Genomic DNA, 20,168 nt, shown 5'->3' with positions numbered 1-20,168 from the left:
TACCACACACACCTAACTGTAAACTTTCCCCTGCTCCACCCTGAGCCACATTATCAATGTTACTGGAGTTTTTCCAGTAACTTGTGAAAATATTCCCAGTTAACCAATGGGAATCCCCATCTGAGTAGAGAAAGTTATGTGTCTCTATTGCGATCAGAATAGCTCAGGCTGACAGTGAAGTAATAGATTTGTCCGAGCCCTGAGCCCCCTCAGAATCCACCCAGTTTGGACTGTATCCCGATGAACCCAGGAGAAATAATGACTCTGCCTGCAGAAAGGCCAAGAGGCTTCACCACAGACCATAGATCACCATAACACAACAAATGAAGCATGGCAAAAATAAGGTATGAGTGACAAGATTTAGGCTAATTTCCAATATAATCGATCGATAAACGTTTCCTAATTTCTTGCACAAATCAAATATTGTTGATTTGGCAAATTTCACTTATATTCTGCTTTAAAATGTTGTAAAAAAAACAACCAAATCAAATCTGCTTTCTTAAAAAAAAAAAATTGCATGACTGCCAACAGGATGACATACCTAGGATGTGGTGGTTCCTACGACAGCGGGGAAGAGGCGGGTCCAGCGATTGCAACAAGTGTTTCGGGGTTCCTGGGAAAGCAGATATCCCTCTGTGGAAAGTTTGAGAACGCTCTTTTGGATCTTTGGAGAGGAGAGTGACTTTTACGCACCGAGCGCCTGTGGACGTAAGCGCAGCTGAGAGATAACTGGAAGTTGCATTTGTGGAAAATCCGCCGACAAGAGTCAGAATGAATAATGGATCCAACCGAACTACTGACCCGAGCTGCACGGACAGACCTCCTCTCGCCATCGACATCATCCTCAGTGAGTAGACTGGCTTTGACACCACAGATCAGTTTGTTAAAGGGCTTCCCAAACAACCAAGTTTTGTCCCATGAACCCCCACCTGATGAGATTATACAGGGATTGTGCACCAGATCAGATCTCATCCGCAGGTATCCATCTGTAGTTAGGTGTGATTTTTATGGACTTGCCTGCTGAAACTAAACTGGTGGTCTGGTGGTGATTAATTGGTGCTTGATCGATTCCTAGATGTTCCTGGACCCCACTTTGGGAACTGTAGGATGGTGGTCTCCCTTGTACAGCATATAGTGGTCTTCATGCCTCTTTCCTGGACTGAAGTGATAGTAGAAGGAGGTTCCTTCACATTTCCAGACACACAAACTACATTACTCTTATTCTCTCTGTCCAGCCTTCCAGTAAAGTAAAAATAAATATAAGATTTTTGCTGCGGACCCATGGATCCTCCTGGAGGATCCTGCTGGATCCTCAGCTTTGGGAGCACTGACATATGCAGCAAACATTAGGCAAGATTAGTATCAGTTGTCATTTTTATAACATTTTCTCTTTTTTTAACCTTTTTTAAATTAAGGTTAAAGATAATCCACTTTTTTGTACTGCTGCATCACTGATTATGTGTAATCCAATAAGTAGCACCTGAAGTTTCAAGATTGCTGAATACATACTGTAGCATATTCTTCTGATAAGAGCTTGATCAATAAATTGGCCAGGGCCAATATACATGGAGATATTAGCTTATTATAGATATATTGTATTCACGTATATGTTGGCCAACAGATAATAATAAGAATTTGCAGTACACGATAAAATGATTTAGGTAATGTTGGTTGTCCACCAGAGAGCTCTTGACAAGTTTATTTTTCACTTGTTAAATGCCCCGATCACTAATTATCTTGGTCATCATTCTTTAAAAAACTAATTTAAAGGATCCTTGTTTAAATTTTTTATAAAAAGAAAGTTTTTATTGGCCAATTTATTATCAGATTTTTTAAACTTTAAAAAAAAAAATCCAGTATTAGTTGGGCTATACTTGTGACTTTGAAAGTCTCACAAGTACCATCTGGATCAGTTTTGTCAGTAAAGAAAGTCTCCACTTAACTGCATAAAGCTGAATATGTTCTGTACATGGGATTCTGCATGCAATGTCAGATGGTTACAAGTAGAACTAACAGAACACAGAAGGACAGAAATGGATAAAACATAATAAAACATTGTTATTAGAATTTGGAAACAATTCAAAAAGTCTACTGTGTCAGTTACCAATTGGAATTTCAATTGATAAAAAAGTATCTACAACAAGAGGGCACAGTAACCACCTACGGACAGAAATCATCAATGTTTGTGTAGCTGTGTGTGTGTTTTTTTGTGTACTGATTATTGCTAATGACTTTGGATACCAGAGAATAAATTATGCAGATTGGCAGAATACTCACAATCATGATCAACATGCTGAAACTATTTACTCAGACTTTCCTCACACTCTTTGTTACATTTCGAACTGACTGCAGCTTTGTCATCACCTTTTTCCTTTTTCTGAAACAACTGTTTGAGCAATTTATTTGTGACCATGTGTGTCTGCTGATGCCTTGCTCGAAAGTTATTACTGGAAATGAGACCCTGCCAGCTACTTTCTTCCACTGTGCATAATCCCACCCACATGCGTTAACAATTAATGGCTGCTTTCAGATCACAAGTTTTGAAACAACAAACGCTGTTTAATGTTGTACAACCAGTCGCATTTTCCATCTCTGGCTTTCAGTTCTGTTTGTTTTCGAGGCTGAAAAAGAAATAAAATGGTATTTTGATGACGCAAAGCTCTGCCATATCATGTGACATGACAAACACACTTGGTGCTCCAACAAATGCTAAAGTTAGAGGATCTATCCATCCTCTAGCTTGTTTTAATTTGTCAATATGCACGTCTGTGGCAACAGTCTGCATTTGATTTCCTGTGTTGCTGTTTTCACTTACATTGCTTCAAAATCGACTCAAAGAAACACAATTAAAGGGGTCAACAGATTCTACGCTAAGGTCTGGGTTGGTCATTACTATAATGCATGAGTATTTTGTTAACCCTCAAAATATGGCATCCCAGTTTTTTGTTAAAGTTAGTGGCTAAAAAAATACATTTGCTTAGCCTATTATTAGTTTTTAGCCATTAGTTTTAAATGATTTAAATTATTTTGTCAAACATTTTTTGAAGATAGTATGAAGCTCCTTTTTCACATTAAATTAGTCTTCCATAACTTGCCCTGTAGCATGCTGTTTCCAGTGAAGCCACATTGTCCCATGAGACTTGCCTGCAAGTCTAGTTTTGTCTTGTGACCCTATATATTTTTAGTCATGCTAGCTGCATGGTATTACCATGAAATCTTGTACAGAAATTCATGATCCCAAAAGCAAGAATCCCATTGACTTACTACCTCTAGTGCCACCAGCAGTTTGACATGTAAATGAATGGTTAAAATTGTACCTGCTAAACCTACCTGACAGAGCATGGCTGTAGACTCTTAATCTTGTCAGGACATGTTACACTCTTTGCTTCAAGACTACTTGTTGTTTTCTCGTAGACGTTTACTCAACCTGCCTGAATAAACATTTCTAACAACATAAATACCCTTTACCTTTATAATAGCACAATCAAAGATCATATTAAATTTAAATTTCTGGAGAACGACCTGTGGACCCAGAGACGCAGCTCAAATTTGAAGACAGCTAATTTGTTGTAATTTCCCTTCCCTCCCTCCAGATTTGGACATCTTTGGCATCATCTTGTACTCTGTGCTCACCTTTATGGCGACAGTGTCCATGCTCGTCTTCATAGAGGAGTGTATCTACATCTATAGGAAAGTGCCCGCCAATAAGAAGAGTGTAATCATCTGGGTGAATGGGGCTGCACCGGTAAGAATAACACTGTGGATAGTATGCAGAAAGACAATAGACAAAAGACAAGCAATATTGATATTTTTCACCCATTCGAGGGCAATGTGCACAGATGTTGGCCAAATATACTGTATCTTTACATGGTGTTTCCCTCTTTCTCCTCTCTTTTTCAGGTGATTGGCACCATGTCGTGTCTGGGGATGTGGATCCCCAGAGCCACCATGTTTACTGATATGACCTCTGCCTGGTGGGTCTCTCTTTCTCTGCTTCTCTTTTCCTCACCTTCCATCTCTCGCTGTGCTGTGGGTTTTGTTTACCTACAGAGCCCCGCAGTAACAAATCACAGAGGGGAAACTTGAACTTCATAGCCTACCGAGAGTTTTATAGAAAACAGTGAGACTGTTGTGTAATATGTGTGGAAGTTCTGGCTTTCATTTTCTCTACTTCTCTACTGATTCTCTAAACTCTCCTCCGTGAGCTAATTTCCCCTCTTCATACTCGTCTCATTCTTTCTGCATCCCTCACTCTTCTTCCCTCATTCCTTATTTCCAATTACCCGTCTCTCCTCCTCTTATCTTTCTGTAGCTACTTTGCCATTGTGGTGTTCAAGTTCCTGATCCTGATGCTGGAGGAGGTGGGTGGCGACGAGGTTTTCCTGAGGCGAGCAGGGAGACATAAACTGAAGATCAGCACGGGGCCTTGCTGCTGCTGCTGCCTCTGCCTGCCATACGTTGCCATCACACGGTAACCAATCAATACAAATCAATACAACTTTTCTGCTTTTTCTTTGGGAGCTGAATTTAACACTATTCATTTCTAACAACACCCTGGGTGACAGCTTCTGAGGAACACTCAGCAGAAGCATATCTTTAGTTTGATAACAGCAGCTAGTGCATGTGGATTTAGAAACGTGCTCCCATTATCCTTGGAAGGAGAAAGTATTTTTTTATCAGATTATTAGGCCTCAAGAGTTTTGGTCTCAACTGCACAGTCATACTTTTATAAATATTTATATAGAAACATGAGATTTATCTTTCTTTGCTACTGTACATAGTTGACCTCTAATTTCAGCTCATGTTTTCTGTTTAGATTTAAATTGAATGAAAGTCAAGCATCAGGAAAGAAGAGAGTTAAATGATTCTCACACCTCCTCAGCTATTTTTAGCAAGTGTTGTTATTTGTTAAAGCAATAGTTTGGGAAATGCACTTATTCGCCTTCTTGTTGAGAGTTAGATGAGAAGATCAATACCACTCTCATGTCTGTCTGTTAAATATGAAGCTACAGCCAGCAGCCAGTTAGCATAGCTTCACTATAAAGACTGGAAAAGGGGAAAACAGCTAGCCTGGCTCTGTCCAAAGGTAACAAAATCCGCTTTCTAGCACCTCTAAGACCCACTAGTTAACATGTTATATCTCATTTGTTTAATCTGTACAAAAAACAAAGTGTACAAAAGATAAATTGTGGTTTTTATGGTTCCCCGCTTTCCACATAATCCCCTGTAAAATGGCGAATTGTTATTTTTATATTTTGTTTTTTGTACGAGTTAAACAAGCAAGATATAACCTGTTAACAAACTAGCTTTAGCGGTGCTGGTAGGCAAATTTTGTTACCTTCAGAGACAGGGCAGGCTAGCTGTTTCCCTCAGCTTCTAGTCTTTATGCTAAGCTAAGCTAACCAGCAGGTGGCTCCAGCTTCATATTTACTACACAGACACAGTGGTATCGGCCTTCTCTCTGAACTCTCAGCAAGAAAGCAAAAAACTGTTCCTTTAACTGTCTGTATTTTAAAGCTGCAATGAACAGACATTGCTCCCATAGGGTTTTGGTGCCCCAATACATGTTGCACAAGTCCTCATTTCCACGAATCTCTATAAAAGGAGGTGGTGAGCGCAAAGTTAGCACAAGCCATAGAGCCACAATAGACAAATTTATGGGAAATACACCAGGTTGAATATACCAGAATTATCCTGAGCATCCTAATACTGAGTAATCCCTGCATTACTGAAGTGGTTATTGAAACATCCTGCAATGCTAATGAGGCACAGATCCAGCTAAGATGGTTACAATCACATGTTGTTTGAGGGGTCAGCCTAGTGCACGGAGGTCTTTGATGTAGATTGTGGCCCGTTTGAAGATTGCATAACCTCAGCGATCCTCTGCAGATACAGCATTGGATTATATACTTCTGTTCTCTGAATGCGGATTGAACACACTCCTGGCCATTCAACTTTTTCAGGGCAGGAAAGCAATCCCATCATGCTCCTTTCTGGTTGAGTACAGACTGGCTGCATTTTCACTATGTGTCACAGTTGATTGATGGATCCATCCAGTTTAAACGAACTACATTGTTTGTTGTGTATATCTGTCTGTAGAAGGTACAGTCTGTTTAGTTCTCACCAGAATGAACTGCATGTTGGTGTCAGGGAATGATGAACAGATGTGCTTATTTCTAACACAATGCACCACTTAACATGCATTCACCTTCCTGATGATGATGATAGCCAAGTCAAGACATGCCCAGGCTTTTTTTTTTATGCAGTGCCTCGTTTCCCATCAACAACTTAGTTTCAGGCTCAACTGTGGTCTCTTGGGAAACACTTCTTTTTTCATAAGATATCAGAAAGGTATAATGCACCTCAGAGGGACTATTGTTGTCGCACATATAAGAGCAACATGGATATGTGTAAAGTCAATAAAGATTTGCCCAAGGCCACTCTGAATTGTTCAAAACATCCTGCAGTAGTAATCTGGGATAGATTCAGGGCAATGGGGAATGCCACTATAGACTTTTAATTGGCTACTGTGAAATATTTTCCTCTGTTCCACCAGACGCTCTCTCTTCCTGCTCAAACTTGGCTCCTTCCAGTTTGCTCTCCTGAAGATAGTCTTCACCATCCTTTCCATTGTCCTCTATACCAATGGGACCTATGACCTTGCTGATGTAAGTTGAAAATTCTAAATGGCATCTCCCCATGCTATTGTATTCCTAATTTCTCTTTGTACATTTTGTACCCATAGCTTTTTACTGTTAAATGATGAGTCATAAAAATATATTAGTGTGTCAATTAGTGTGTCACTACAGCCCAGATTCCCAATGTTTCCTATTGTTTGCTTGTAGTTTTGATTGTCTAGAAATGAAAACTTACTATGGTGCACTCATTACCACTTGCTCTGGATGAGTAATAATCTTGCTACAATGGCTATTGTATTATATGGGCCTGAAGCGAACTTGGGTTCTGCAGCAGGACAATGATCCAAAACACACCAGCTAGTCCACCTCTGAATGGCTGAAGAAGAACAAAATGAAGACTTTGGAGTGGCCTAGTCAAAGTCCTGACCTGAATCCTATTGAGATGCTGTGGCATGACCTTAAAAAGGCAGCTCATGCTCGAAAACCCTCCAATGTGGCTAAATTACAACAATTCTGCAAAGATGAGTGGGCCAAAATTCCTCCACAGCGCTGTAAAAGACTCATTGCAAGTTATCGCAAATGCTTGATTGCAGTTGTTGCTGCTAAGGGTGGCCCAACCAGTTATTAGGTTTAGGGGGCAATCACTATTTCACACAGGGCCATGTAGGTTTGGATTTTGTTTTCCCTTAATAATAACAACCTTCATTTAAAAACTGCATTTTGTGTTTACTTGTGTTATCTTTGACTAATATTTAAATTTGTTTGATGATCTGAAACATTTAAGTGTGACAAACATGCAAATCATAGTGATGCATTAGTTATGCATTACTTAAGCATGTGTTTTGTACACTTGAACACTATTCATTTCTAACAACACCCTGGGTGACAGCTTCTGAGGAACACTCAGCAGAAGCATATCTTTAGTTTGATAACAGCAGCTAGTGCATGTGGATTTAGAAACGTGCTCCCATTATCCTTGGAAGGAGAAAGTATTTTTTTATCAGATTATTAGGCCTCAAGAGTTTTGGTCTCAACTGCACAGTCATACTTTTATAAATATTTATATAGAAACATGAGATTTATCTTTCTTTGCTACTGTACATAGTTGACCTCTAATTTCAGCTCGTTTTCTGTTTAGATTTAAATTGAATGAAAGTCAAGCATCAGGAAAGAAGAGAGTTAAATGATTCTCACACCTCCTCAGCTATTTTTAGCAAGTGTTGTCATTTGTTAAAGCAATAGTTTGGGAAATGCACTTATTCGCCTTCTTGCTGAGAGTTAGATGAGAAGATCAATACCACTCTGATGTCTGACCTTTAAATATGAAGCTCTGTTCTGTTCACTTTCTTTCATTATTCTTCCTTGTTGCCTTTGCTAACTTCTTGACTCTGCTGTGTGTGTGGCCACGTTTCAGTTGAACATTACCGGAGCTGCTATATGGATCAACCCATTTGTGGGCATCTTGACAATCATAGCACTGTGGCCTGTAGCGATCATGTTCATGCACCTGAGGATTGCCCTGCGGACACTCAGGATTATCCCCAAGTACGCCATGTACCAGGTAAGGCACCAGAGACGCTTGAAACACACGTGCTGGACACTTATATAAGAACACAAACAGCTGTTTACACACCTAATGATGGACAGTAACAAGCACAGCTCAATTATATATGGCTGACTGTAAGTAAACACACATTTCTAATAACATGTCAGGTTATTGGGCTGCCATAAGTTGTTTTTTTACAGGATTTTCCAGCATTTTGTTTGCCAGGTTAAACAGTGTACATATGCATGTGTTTGTAGCTGGTGCTGATCCTGAGCCAGCTGCAAACAGCTATCATCAACATCTTGGCTTTGAAAAGGATCATCGCCTGCACCCCGCCCTTCTCCGCTGCAGCCAGAGGATACAGTTAGTCAACATCCATTCATACAACCGATCCATTCATCCATGTTTATCTATAATGAGCAACAATCAACAGTCAATCCATCCCTGTATTCATTCGGTCACAACAACAGGAATGACTCCTTGAAGTCTACTTTGATTTTTCACTCCCTCTACTTTCTGCCCCTCTCTGTCTCCACAGTGATGAGTCAGCAGCTTTTGATCCTGGAGATGTTCATCATCACGCTGGTAACACGTCTGCTGTATCGTCGCCAGTATGATCCTTTACCTGAAGAAGAATGTGATGACAATGAAAACACCAAGATGGTTGCAATCCTCCAGTCTGCATGAGAACTGTGTGTGTGTGTGTGTGTGTGTGTGTGTATGTATTTGTTTAAGCGATTCTATAAATAAATGTGAATAAATATAAATATGAATTATTTGTACATTAATCTTGTGGGTGTTCATTACGGGTCACAGATTTGCAACCTCTTCAAAACTGTTCGCTAGACAGGGCACACCAACCACACACCTTATCCAGTGGGATCCAGCAGTAATAACTGACTTGTTACCAAAAAAAGAGACCATGCTTATATATACAGTATATCTATACGTATATATGCAAGAGGCTTATTTGGTAATTATTATTACAGGTCCATAATTCCCTTATAATTTCCAAGGAAGTGTCCTGGACCAAACTATGTCATTTGGTAATAAGTACAGGGAAAATAGTGAAAAGGTTTGGTGATCCTTGAGTTTAGTGTTCAGTTTATTTCCAGATGAATTTTCTTCAAGGAACTGCTCAATTTAAACCCAAGTAAACATTGTTTCATGAATCATTTATTATTAGAAATGTTACTTTACCATGTATGTTGAATTGTATGTCTATTTTTTTTTTTTTAAATTGAATCTTCAGCCTACCTGCTGTGCACTGACTAAAAGGCTCTCCAGGTATGAATGACCAATTGAAGTACCAAATTACTTTCCCTTGAAATTACAGTTACATTTCTGTTAAATTCCAGGAAATTACAAGAAATAATGGGGTCCCAAATATAAAGTGGCACCACTTCTTTATATCCACTGTCTTTTTTGTGAGGCATTATTGCATAAATGATGATAAACAGTATTTTTTGTCTTGCATTTGCATTCTGTGTTACAACCACTGGACCTTTACTGTCATAATTACCATCTGTACAATGTAAGCATTTTAAACATGATCAGATAAAATTTAAAACACTGTATGACTCTGTGGTGTCATTTGTTACAGTTATGTTCAGTTTTCCCATTCAGTTGCCCTGTCGCACTGTAGTTTTTAATCTTGTGCCGCTAGGTGACAATAGAAACCAAAATCAGGTGGATGGAACAGCTTCTGTGTGGGATTGGAGCCTATTATTATCATCACCTGCCTGTTAGTATTACTGTATCAGGCAGTCGACATAACAATGGTCTACATACAGTCCGAAATTGTAAACATTAAGCTCCAAAATGTATTCAGTTATTCATATGCGGTGCAGAATATTATAGTGCAACGATACAGTTTGTAGCGCATACAGTACAAATAACATCTTTTTACACGTAGGCCTATTGACTGTGTATGAACGTAATACTGTGAGTGTATTACAGTATTACACTAAGTGGCCGCAGAAAAACAAGGTAATGTTAACGGTGTTGATTGAGACGCCAACGTCCAATTGGGTTGTTGCTGTCTCTCGCCTCCTAGTTTTAAGCCAATCACCGCAGTGCATCTACAAGCCTGTACCAAGTGCGGTTGAGTCGAGACTTTCTAATGTACGTGCTGTCACAAAACAACAAAGCAGTCCAAATAGGCCGGAAGTATGGAGATTCAACCTTCAAAATAAAATGTTTTGCGGCTGTACAGAAATTCTAAGATCTGTATCCTTCCGAGTAATGTGGTCTTTTAAAATAATCGTGATTCCATGTTGTTTAGGCTAGTCTTGTAATTTAGGCCTAGTGACAAATGGCTTTAACAATGATGAATAATTTACTAACGCTTGATAGATCAGTTATAAGTCACTTAAAAGCACAATTTATTGGCCAGGTTGTTAAAAAATTTCTCTGGCTGTTGAGTCACTAATAGTCAAGTCACTGTCTTTAATAAAAGGTTATGAGTTTATAACTTTTAATAAGCCATCAAGTCTGCAGTAGTACATGTGAGTAAGTAATTTAGAAAGTGTCATGAGTGAAACTTAGGCTGAATTTACAAGATACAAGATAGATTTATTGATCATTTTACAACACAGTGTTGTATAATGAGATTTTGTTTTGTAGTTCCCTTTATGCTACTCAAAAAAAATGTATATACAGTGAATCAGTGAAACTCTTCAATCAAGGGTCAAATTATATATTATATATATTATATATATACATATATATATATATAATATAATATATATATAATATATACTATATCACAGACCTCTTTTAGTATGGAATACAGTTGTTTTGGCTGGCACCTGTTGCTCCATCTTTCACCCCTCTATTTCAAGAAATGATATCGCATCTGGTGTCACTCTAACTCTGCTGCAATGCAGCTTTGTGTTTAGCTAAATTTTACACACATAAGTTTCTCATAATTCCATAGCGTTTCTAAACAAGTTTAAATCATATATAAAATCCTTTAAAGTAATGAAAAACAAGAAGGCACAAAACTTTATTATTTACTATTACTATTTACTTTAGTATTGTAATAAAGCTTATATTAACAGAACTTCACTTTATTTTGTTTGTTTTATCTTTTTTTTATAACACATGTATGTTTATACATCAATTTGTTTTAACTATTGGCATGTTGAGTAATTGTTTACCCTTTTCTAGCTGGATAATATGCCGGAATTGTTTGTAAATTAAAGTTTGGGGGGAAAAAATGACAAGCAAGTGTAAGGAGCATTAACCAGCAAGAGAGCTTTTCAAAACATGGCAACCCAAACGTTTTTCTCATTATGTTCTGTTATGATATATATATCTTATGATTATAATTGGTCTCTAATTAGTTAATGATTTATTCTCATTAATAAAGCCATTGTAAACCACGTAAACCCTTCTCAAAAATAGGTACCATGTTTTATTTACTGCTTCTATTTAGTTACCCTGATGCCTTGCAATGTAGCTACAGTTGACAGCCTATTGTTTTATTTTGAAAAACGTAACCGGAAGTCGACGTTTGATTCAGACTAGCTTGATACTGTTGAGCTGCTCTGAATGACTAACCATGTAGATCCAGGAAGCCCACTTGACAGCATATTATTTGTATCCTATCATGTAACCTTATGGACATTTATTCATCTTTTCGTTTCGTGTCCACGGGAGGCCGGCGGGCTGGGACAAATGTGGACGCCGACGAGAGAGGAGGACTGTCTGTGTGGATGTCAACATTACCTGGGATGAAATGGTCGTGCTTATACTGAATCTCATTCTCACGTTCAAGTCCAGGCATCGTCATTAAACTTTCAAAATGAGGATCTTCATGTCTCTGCTTAAAAACGCCAACCCCAAAATCGAGTATTACTCCAGATTTTCGCCGTCCCCGCTCTCCATTAAGCAGTTTTTGGATTTTGGTAAGTAGCAATGCAAGACTGTCATCTTAAAGGAGTGACTTGCTGATTAGGAAGACAACCAGGGGCCTTCTTATTGCCTTATTGCCTTATTTTGTCATTTTACTCACCATTTCTGTGGATTTTAAGTGTCACAGGCAAGCTCTGGGTTGTTGTTAATTCTAGAAGTCTTCTACAAGCTGCCATGAAACATTATACTTTGTTATGATCAAATGGGGCATCTGAATTTGCTGTTTTACCTTTAGTAACGCACCCATAACAGCACAAACAGTACTACGCATGCTGTTGGCTCTGCATGGCAGTTTTCCATTGCAGGTTTAGTTTATAATGTGACAGACTGCTAAATGCATGCAGATATCTTCACTCAGACTGGGACAACAGCACGTTTGCAGTGGAGGATGAACACCCCAGCTCATGTTGCCCAGTTTTTTTAATTGCTCAACAAGGTTTACTCATCTTTTCAGGTTTATTTCAATCAATAGGAGCTGATTTCAGAGCACGAATCATTGTAGTTTAGTATCAGACAAATGAAAGTTACATGAAGGGTCTTTGTTTTGTATGTGCAGGGTTTTTGCTCTGGATTTGCAGTCAATAACTGCAATGACGTGAGACTTGAAACGGAAGATGACAGTGCTCTGCACTCAAGGCTTTTCCTAATCCATCTCTGATTAAACACAGTCATCTCCATTACGCAATTTGGATTGGATGTGTACTACAGGAAGCGTGCGACACTTGTTTGTGTCTGTTTTATACAGTCTGTGGTTTGCGTTAAGAAACACAGCGAGGATCTTGTCAGCAGTAGTTGTTCATGTCAGAAGAGCAGTTGGGCAAACGATATTGGGGTTCTTTCAAAGGGGAACAAATGAGACATCATCCGAGGATAGTCAGCAGCTGCAGAGTGTGTGTGTCATTCCAGGGCTGAGTCAGTATTTGGTGGTTTCGCTACCCCATTTCATAGAGGTCCCCCCCCTTTTATATTGCTGATTTGTGGGAAGCCTAGATGGGACATTTCCTTTCATTCTGATGCAAACCTTTCTTTGCATTGTATAAGTTGCTAAGACTTTACCATTGTTCCCTTTTTAATAGATGAAAGAACCTGAAAGCATTTCCCCCCAACAGATTTTCACTGTGTTTGGTGGTTTTCTCTGCTGAAGGTTAACTGTAGTAATAATAATAATATGCTTCTAAGTGAGTCCTCACATGCACACATAAGAGGCCGGGTTCTTTGCACGCTGTGTAAATTACATTTTGGTCAAGTTAAGGGGGTAAAAATGCAAAGTCAGCTTCCACATAGTCATTTTCGTGAAAGACATTTAACATTACACCGCAGTAATTCGGTTTTTCCTGTTTAGATCTAAAACATAAATCCCCCAAACTTTTCCACAACTCCCCCTCTCTGCTGCTTGGTAACAAGATTTATGTTTTCCTCGTATGGTTCAAGCTAATATTGGAAGACAGTAAATACAGGTCTAGCCAGTTAGCAAAGGTATCATATTAAAGGTTGAAAATTGAAACTGACTACAGCTCCCAACCAGATACTTAAATTCTAGCTGTGGCTGATATGTTTCCCTTCTCTACCACATATGAAATAATTTTTTATTTGACAAATCTTTGTTACTAGGTACTTTTATTTACTAGGTGAAAATAAAACTTTTTCAGGAATGTTTTAAGGTTGATAACACTTCCATTTTGGCATTATTCCAGTTTTGGAAGGGTTTGTCATGCTTTTTCTTGCTGAAAGAGTTACCTTGTGTTATCTCGGTTTTCACATGACAACAAGAACACAATAGTCTTAAATCCTGAATATATTTCTTGGCAGGAAATGTTCCCACAAGTGAAAACTATACCAGAAGCTCCAGATATCCCAGTCACTTTTAATGGTTCATAATATTGCATCATTTTTCTTTCAGGCAGGGACAATGCTTGTGAGAAAACATCCTATATGTTCCTGCGTAAGGAGCTGCCGGTGCGGTTGGCCAATACCATGAGGGAGGTCAACCTGCTACCTGATAACCTGCTCAGCCAGCCCTCCATCAGACTGGTGCAGAAATGGTGAGACACTTCCTTGAGAAATACTCTTTATATGGCTGCCGGGAGATAAGGTTTATAGTAGTAGTAGTGTTAAGAAGTGTGTGTAAAAGTTGCCTTTTGACCTCTGTTTATTAGGTACATGCAGAGCTTTGTGGAGCTGCTGGATTATGAGAACAGAAAGCCAGAGGACCGTCACGCGCTGAATGAGTGAGTGAATATTGCCTTAATTAATTATTCATAAATGCAAGTACAATATATGTACAGTAAGTACAGCTTTGCCAGGCACCCGGCTGCTGTATACTGGCTTTATGTCCCTCTTCCACTGCAGCTAATCCCCTTAGTACACATAGATCTCTGCTGACTGTACATGTAACGGTGTGTATTTATACTATAACTATGCCTGTGTGATAAACAGCCACACACGACTGATAGACACAGACAGGACATTTAGATAAGGCAGTCTGTTTAGACAACACAAGAATTGTTCAGTTCTCTGGAAATCAAATAACAGTGATATTAAGTTCGGTACTCATCCTGATTGAGCAAGTTTATTTCTTGACTTTTAAATTTGGCCTGTTTATTTTTGAGTGATAGAAATATGTGTACATGAGATTTACTAAGCAACAACCTCACTGAGATTCTCAGAATAAGACATGTGGGTGATTGATCAAGTGGATTAATTTTCTTCCTCATTCCATTTGTTTAATTTTATTTTTAGTTTCCTGGAGCTCTTGATTGAGATCCGTAACCGTCACAACGATGTGGTTCCCACCATGGCTCAGGGAGTCGTAGAATACAAGGAGAAGTTTGGCTTTGATCCCTTTACCAGCAGCAACATCCAGTATTTCCTTGACCGCTTCTACACCAACCGCATTTCTTTCCGTATGCTCATCAACCAGCACAGTGAGTCTCCAAAACTTGTTTTGGTTTATTTGGATCACAAGCATACTATCCTGTCTCTGCCGCTAACTTTTTTTTCCATGTCTTTCTGTACAGCTCTCCTGTTTGGTAATGACACCAACCCTGCCCATCCAAAACACATAGGCAGTATTGATCCCACCTGCAGTGTGGCTGAAGTCGTCAGTGGTGAGTTAAAGAAGGCCATACATGAAAATCACCAGTCAATACAGTCATTACAGTTTATATCCATGACTGTACACAGAGCACTGTACTGTATTATCTATGTGTGGGAATATTTTGTTATCAACGGGTTGGATTTTTTTGTGCTGTGTTGCAAATGTTTGCATAATACTTACAGGAAACTGAGTTAAAACACAGCAGCAACTGCCAGCAGTGACACAAATCAAACAAAACCCGAGTTCATCTGTGCTAAACGGCATGTTTACGTAATGATAGTTCTTAAAGAATTCCAGCAGCGTGGATCCAAAGCTGCTCTCTCAGTGACCCAGCGAGGAACAGAAACTACATTAGTGACCTGAAACAGGAATCCAAATAAAAACAATGAATGCACATATGCTGCTTTTTTTCCCCTGACTCATGTTGTTTTGCCTCTTCTGTCAGATGCCTATGACACGGCCAAGATGCTGTGTGAGAAGTACTACTTGGCTGCTCCTGAGCTGAAGATTGAAGAGTTCAACAGTAAGATATTATTTTTGCTTTTGCGCAGTAATCCATCCATCCATCCATGCATTTCTCCCTGTAATCTGTCACACAGCTGTAGCGAACTGTGAAAAATATAGTCTGTTACCAAGTCTGTTTAAAGATTGTGGGTGCAGCTTTGGAGCCCAAATTTAGTCCTGTAATGACTACAATGTTCACCATCTCATTAACTTCAAAAGAATACACTTTCATTCTTGTCTTCCAGTGAAGGCCCCTAAAAAGCCCATCCAGGCGGTGTATGTACCCTCTCATCTGTTCCACATGCTGTTTGAGCTCTTCAAGGTGAGCAGTGCAGCATCAGGGCCGGTAACCAAACTAGTTTGGCGGTCTTTAAATGTAATTAAAGTGTAATGTGACTGTAATTCTATAAGGACTTGTGCTAAGCTGAGTTAATTTACTCTGTGGTGTTTGTAGAATTCAATGAGAGCCACAGTGGAGCTATATGAGAACAGTACAGAGGGATTACCACCGGTAAAGGCAAAAGTCACTCTGGGTAAAGAGGATCTCTCCATAAAGGTAAATCAGACACAAGTACCCGCACATACCAAATCATTAGATAAATATTTGTGGTTTTTTAACTTTTTGTCTGTCTGGCTTTTTCACTCCATCTCTCCCACCATCCGTCCTCAGATCAGTGACAGAGGAGGAGGAGTTCCTCTGAGGAAGATAGACCGTCTCTTTAACTACATGTACTCCACTGCCCCTACACCAAGCCTGGATCCAGGAGCTGTCCCATTGGTACACACACACACACACACACACACGTTTGTTTCACTATCCCCATGGGGGGACAGTCATTGACATAATGCTTTCCCTAGCCCCTTAACCTAACCTTAACCTAATTGTAGCCTGTACCCTAAAACCAAGTCTTAATCCTCAAAAAGAAAAAAATTGAGATCCCCACGGTGACACAAGTCCCCATGGGTTAGTGTGCATTCAGGTTAGTCTCCACTGGGATATAAGAACATGAAACAGACACACACATGAAATCAAATCAGTATTGACTCTGGTGACCATTTCAAACCTTTTTTTTAGCCCATACATTTGTTATATACGGCATGACATCTGCAAAATTAAATTCTGCCTCTCTCCCTCCCCCACCCAGGCAGGTTTTGGCTACGGTTTGCCGATTTCTAGGCTCTATGCCCGATACTTCCAGGGGGATCTGAAACTCTACTCCATGGAGGGTGTGGGCACCGATGCAGTCATCTATCTGAAGGTAAAGTGAGCTAGTCAAATGTGGAGCATGTTGTAACGGTTTTCCTGTCTCCCAAAGACATGATACTCAGCTAGGTCAGAGTTTAAAAAGAATAGTTTAACATTTTGGGAAATATGCTTATTGACTTTTTTTGCCAAGAGTTAGATGAGAAAATTGATACCAATCTCATCTGTCTGTTGAGTATGACGCTAGAGCCAGAAGATGGTTGGCTTAGCTTAGCATAAAGACTGGAAGTAGGGGGAAGCAGCTAGCCATCCTGCTCCCAAAATATGACATTATATTCATGAATATATCATGAATATTCATGTGGACTAACATGTTCTACTTCTTTTGTTTAATCTGTCAGTGTCGGCTAGTATTTTACCCTTGTCTTATGTTGATGTATGTGCCTTATGTTTAGCGTCATCTAAGTTTTGGCAAGAAAACAAAAAGTCGATAAATGACTATGAGTTCTTATTGGCTCTGTGTTGTGTTCCTCCACTTAAAGGCCCTGTCCAGTGAGTCCTTCGAGCGCCTGCCTGTCTTCAACAAGTCAGCGTGGCGGCATTACAAGACCAGCCCAGAAGCAGACGACTGGAGCAACCCCAGCAAAGAGCCACGTGATGCCAGCAAGTCCAAATACAAAGCCAACAGATAACTCTGCCTGACCCGCTAGCCCAGCCCTCTGCTGGGACCTGAAATGCCCGCACTCTGCACTACAGCATGTATGATGAAATGTTGCCCTTGGGTAAACGCTTGGTTTAGGATAAAACTTGCTTTTACATTCCACTGGTTAAAGCTTTGGGAAAGGTTGGATGACCTTGACTTACGTACCCAATGGCAATGACATTCATCAGCGTAGCTTTCATTGTTGTGGCATCACCAATGGCTCTCCCAAGATGGAGTTTAAAATAAACCAAATTCTGGATCCTCACTGTCATTTAGTCAGGTGACTTTTGTGAATCTTAACTAATGTTGACTTCATTTTCTCCTCTATCTGGCCATTACGTCAAGCTAAATTCACTGCATTACTATTGTCCCTCCCTCTGTCTCATGCACAGTTTGGCCTGGCTCGTCTTTGCTGACATGGCCACTGCTCCCTGTAGCTGAATAAGCCGTGCACTGCAGATTGAGTGTCTTTCTCACCATCAGTGAAGGCTTGTATTCTGTTTCTCCCTCTCAAACACAAGCAGAGTCGGGGGGGTTTAAGTTTCAGTGCAAATGGGGAGAGGAGGAGGTTTCTTTCCTTTGGGAGACACTTTTGACAGAACGCACAATTAGGCCAGTGTGCCATTGGCATAGTAAAGACTCATTTTGGTTGCACTCTATTTAAGCCTGGGAAACTAAAAGAGAAGATTGCCTTTCTCAGTTTTTATTTTATGTCAAAGAGAGAAAGCCTTACTTTTGGGAATTTATAGCGTATTTGATGTTTTAAAAACTGACTTGAAGGCTCTACTGGAACTCAAAGTTAATTTATAATGGGAGAATGTTAGAAAGAGTATTTTGTTTATATTTTACTACTACAGTCATAGAAATTAACCAAACACCCTCCAACAGACAGTTGACTGGCAACACTGACCCTCATCAGACATTTCTGCTTGCAAGCCAGCTCTGCATCCTCATTTAACTACTACTACAGGACCAAAGGAGCGTCTGTAGGATGCTCATGAAATGCCACCATTCCAGCTTTGTCTGTCAAGTAACTTCAACCACACCAGCATGATGTATTATATGAAGAATGGAATGGGCCAGTTGCATCTAACAAGGACTATAAAAGTGGGAATACATCATCACATCCCCTTGCTACCCTTCATGCTGCCATGGTGGATACACAACATGCTCACGGCTTGGACTTGTTACCCTAACATTGCTTCATCCAGTCAGCCTTGTGTCTCACTTGTAGTTTTACTAATCCTTACAGTCTTCTGAATGAGTTTGAACAAAGCTTGTGTATTTTTAAAACAAGCTTTTCTTTTTATTATCATGAGTGAAAATGACAGGATTAGAAGATACAGCTAAAATGCAGAAGGGACTGATACTTGACAGGTTTTAATTTATTTTTTATCCAGAAACAAAGAGTCAAAGAACTACTTTTTCAGGCTTGTTTCTTTGTACTTTTCATCTTTGACATTGGAACAGGATTACATTTGATGATCTTTTAATGATTTTTCTCTGATTATTTTTAATCAAAATAATCTACAGGACCTACAGTACTTTAAGTGTGTGGACAGTCCACTTCATTTTCTTTATTTATAGCAGTTTAGAAAAGCCGGCAGGAGAAAATGTGGTTAAAGGAGCCACTAATCTCTGGGTACTAAAATATTGCGTCAAACCATACGATTTTTGTCACATAAGGAAGTTTTATAATGTACTTTACAAAACATAGGCATATATTTTCAGGTGAGATCCCAGGTCACCACTTGCACTCTCAAAACCTTTGTAATAGCAATGTAATTTTTGGAACTACTGAAAAAGACCAAACTTTAATCAAACATGAACTAAACCTGGTATCATTTGTTAGGACCAGATGATGGGGAATTTCAGTAATCTGAAGTGACTTCCTTTTCTCGTCTCCTTTAGCTCCATCTGATGTGAAAAGAAAGGATTGTAGATGAGAATTCAGAAAGGAAAGCTCCCTCATCTTTTTCAGCTTCACCGTAAGATTTCATCACTGCCAATGTCTTCGTAAACCGCCAGACCTGAGTGATGCTCGGTGACACACCTGCTGTAAAGGAAGTGCTGTGTTGTATGCTAAAGACAACAGTCCTCTTCATTTATATGCCTCAGTTCACCACCCTTAATGTGTGGTCCCCCTGCAAATCAGTCATAATCACATTTAACAGCCAGTGAACAAAATTCAATTCCAGTTGTGTGATTTAGAGGCCCAAGGATCTTCACTAGCTCTCAACCTTTACTGTTAAAGACTGTCTCTGTACCGATGGTATATTAGAAAATATTGCCTACATAACTATTAATAATGTGTTTGCTGTATATGGAGCCCCGTGTGGAATGATTACTCTGTTTTCCATTTTACTGTACCTCCAGCTTAAACAAATGTATTTGTATGTAACTTCTCACTGTGGAGGTGGTCAAGCAAAGATATGCAATTAATGCAACATCAACATATACCAAAAAAAGGTGATAGAGCAGTCTAATAATGTGTTTCAGCATGAGATCAACTCACACTTTTAAACCTGACAATAAAGAAAATTGCTGTTGTGTGCGAA

At 39.4% G+C, this 20,168-nt stretch overlaps 2 protein-coding genes across 2 annotated transcripts; both read left to right on the top strand.

The window, feature by feature from the left end:
- Positions 1–707: 707 nt before the first annotated feature.
- slc51a (solute carrier family 51 subunit alpha) lies at positions 708–9,759 on the top strand. The gene is made up of 8 exons (XM_044177034.1): positions 708–847; positions 3,594–3,745; positions 3,901–3,974; positions 4,313–4,471; positions 6,557–6,668; positions 8,053–8,199; positions 8,442–8,547; positions 8,723–9,759. Exons 1-8 carry the CDS (start codon positions 772–774, stop codon positions 8,869–8,871), a joined length of 975 nt encoding a protein of 324 aa, XP_044032969.1. The 5' UTR covers positions 708–771; the 3' UTR covers positions 8,872–9,759.
- A 1,941-nt stretch (positions 9,760–11,700) lies between these two features.
- Positions 11,701–20,168, top strand: pdk3a (pyruvate dehydrogenase kinase, isozyme 3a). Its single transcript, XM_044177016.1, has 12 exons — positions 11,701–12,095; positions 14,003–14,144; positions 14,259–14,330; positions 14,842–15,026; positions 15,120–15,209; positions 15,645–15,722; positions 15,949–16,025; positions 16,158–16,259; positions 16,374–16,481; positions 16,849–16,962; positions 17,450–17,570; positions 19,522–20,168. The coding sequence occupies exons 1-12, from the start codon at positions 11,993–11,995 to the stop codon at positions 19,554–19,556; spliced, it is 1,227 nt and encodes a 408-aa protein (XP_044032951.1). The 5' UTR covers positions 11,701–11,992; the 3' UTR covers positions 19,557–20,168.

The sequence above is a fragment of the Siniperca chuatsi genome, linkage group LG19 (assembly GCF_020085105.1).
Source record: "Siniperca chuatsi isolate FFG_IHB_CAS linkage group LG19, ASM2008510v1, whole genome shotgun sequence".
NCBI classification, from domain to species: Eukaryota; Metazoa; Chordata; class Actinopteri; order Centrarchiformes; family Sinipercidae; genus Siniperca; species Siniperca chuatsi.
The sequence above is the reverse complement of the archived record's forward strand: the minus strand, read 5'-3'. Positions and strand labels throughout refer to the sequence as shown.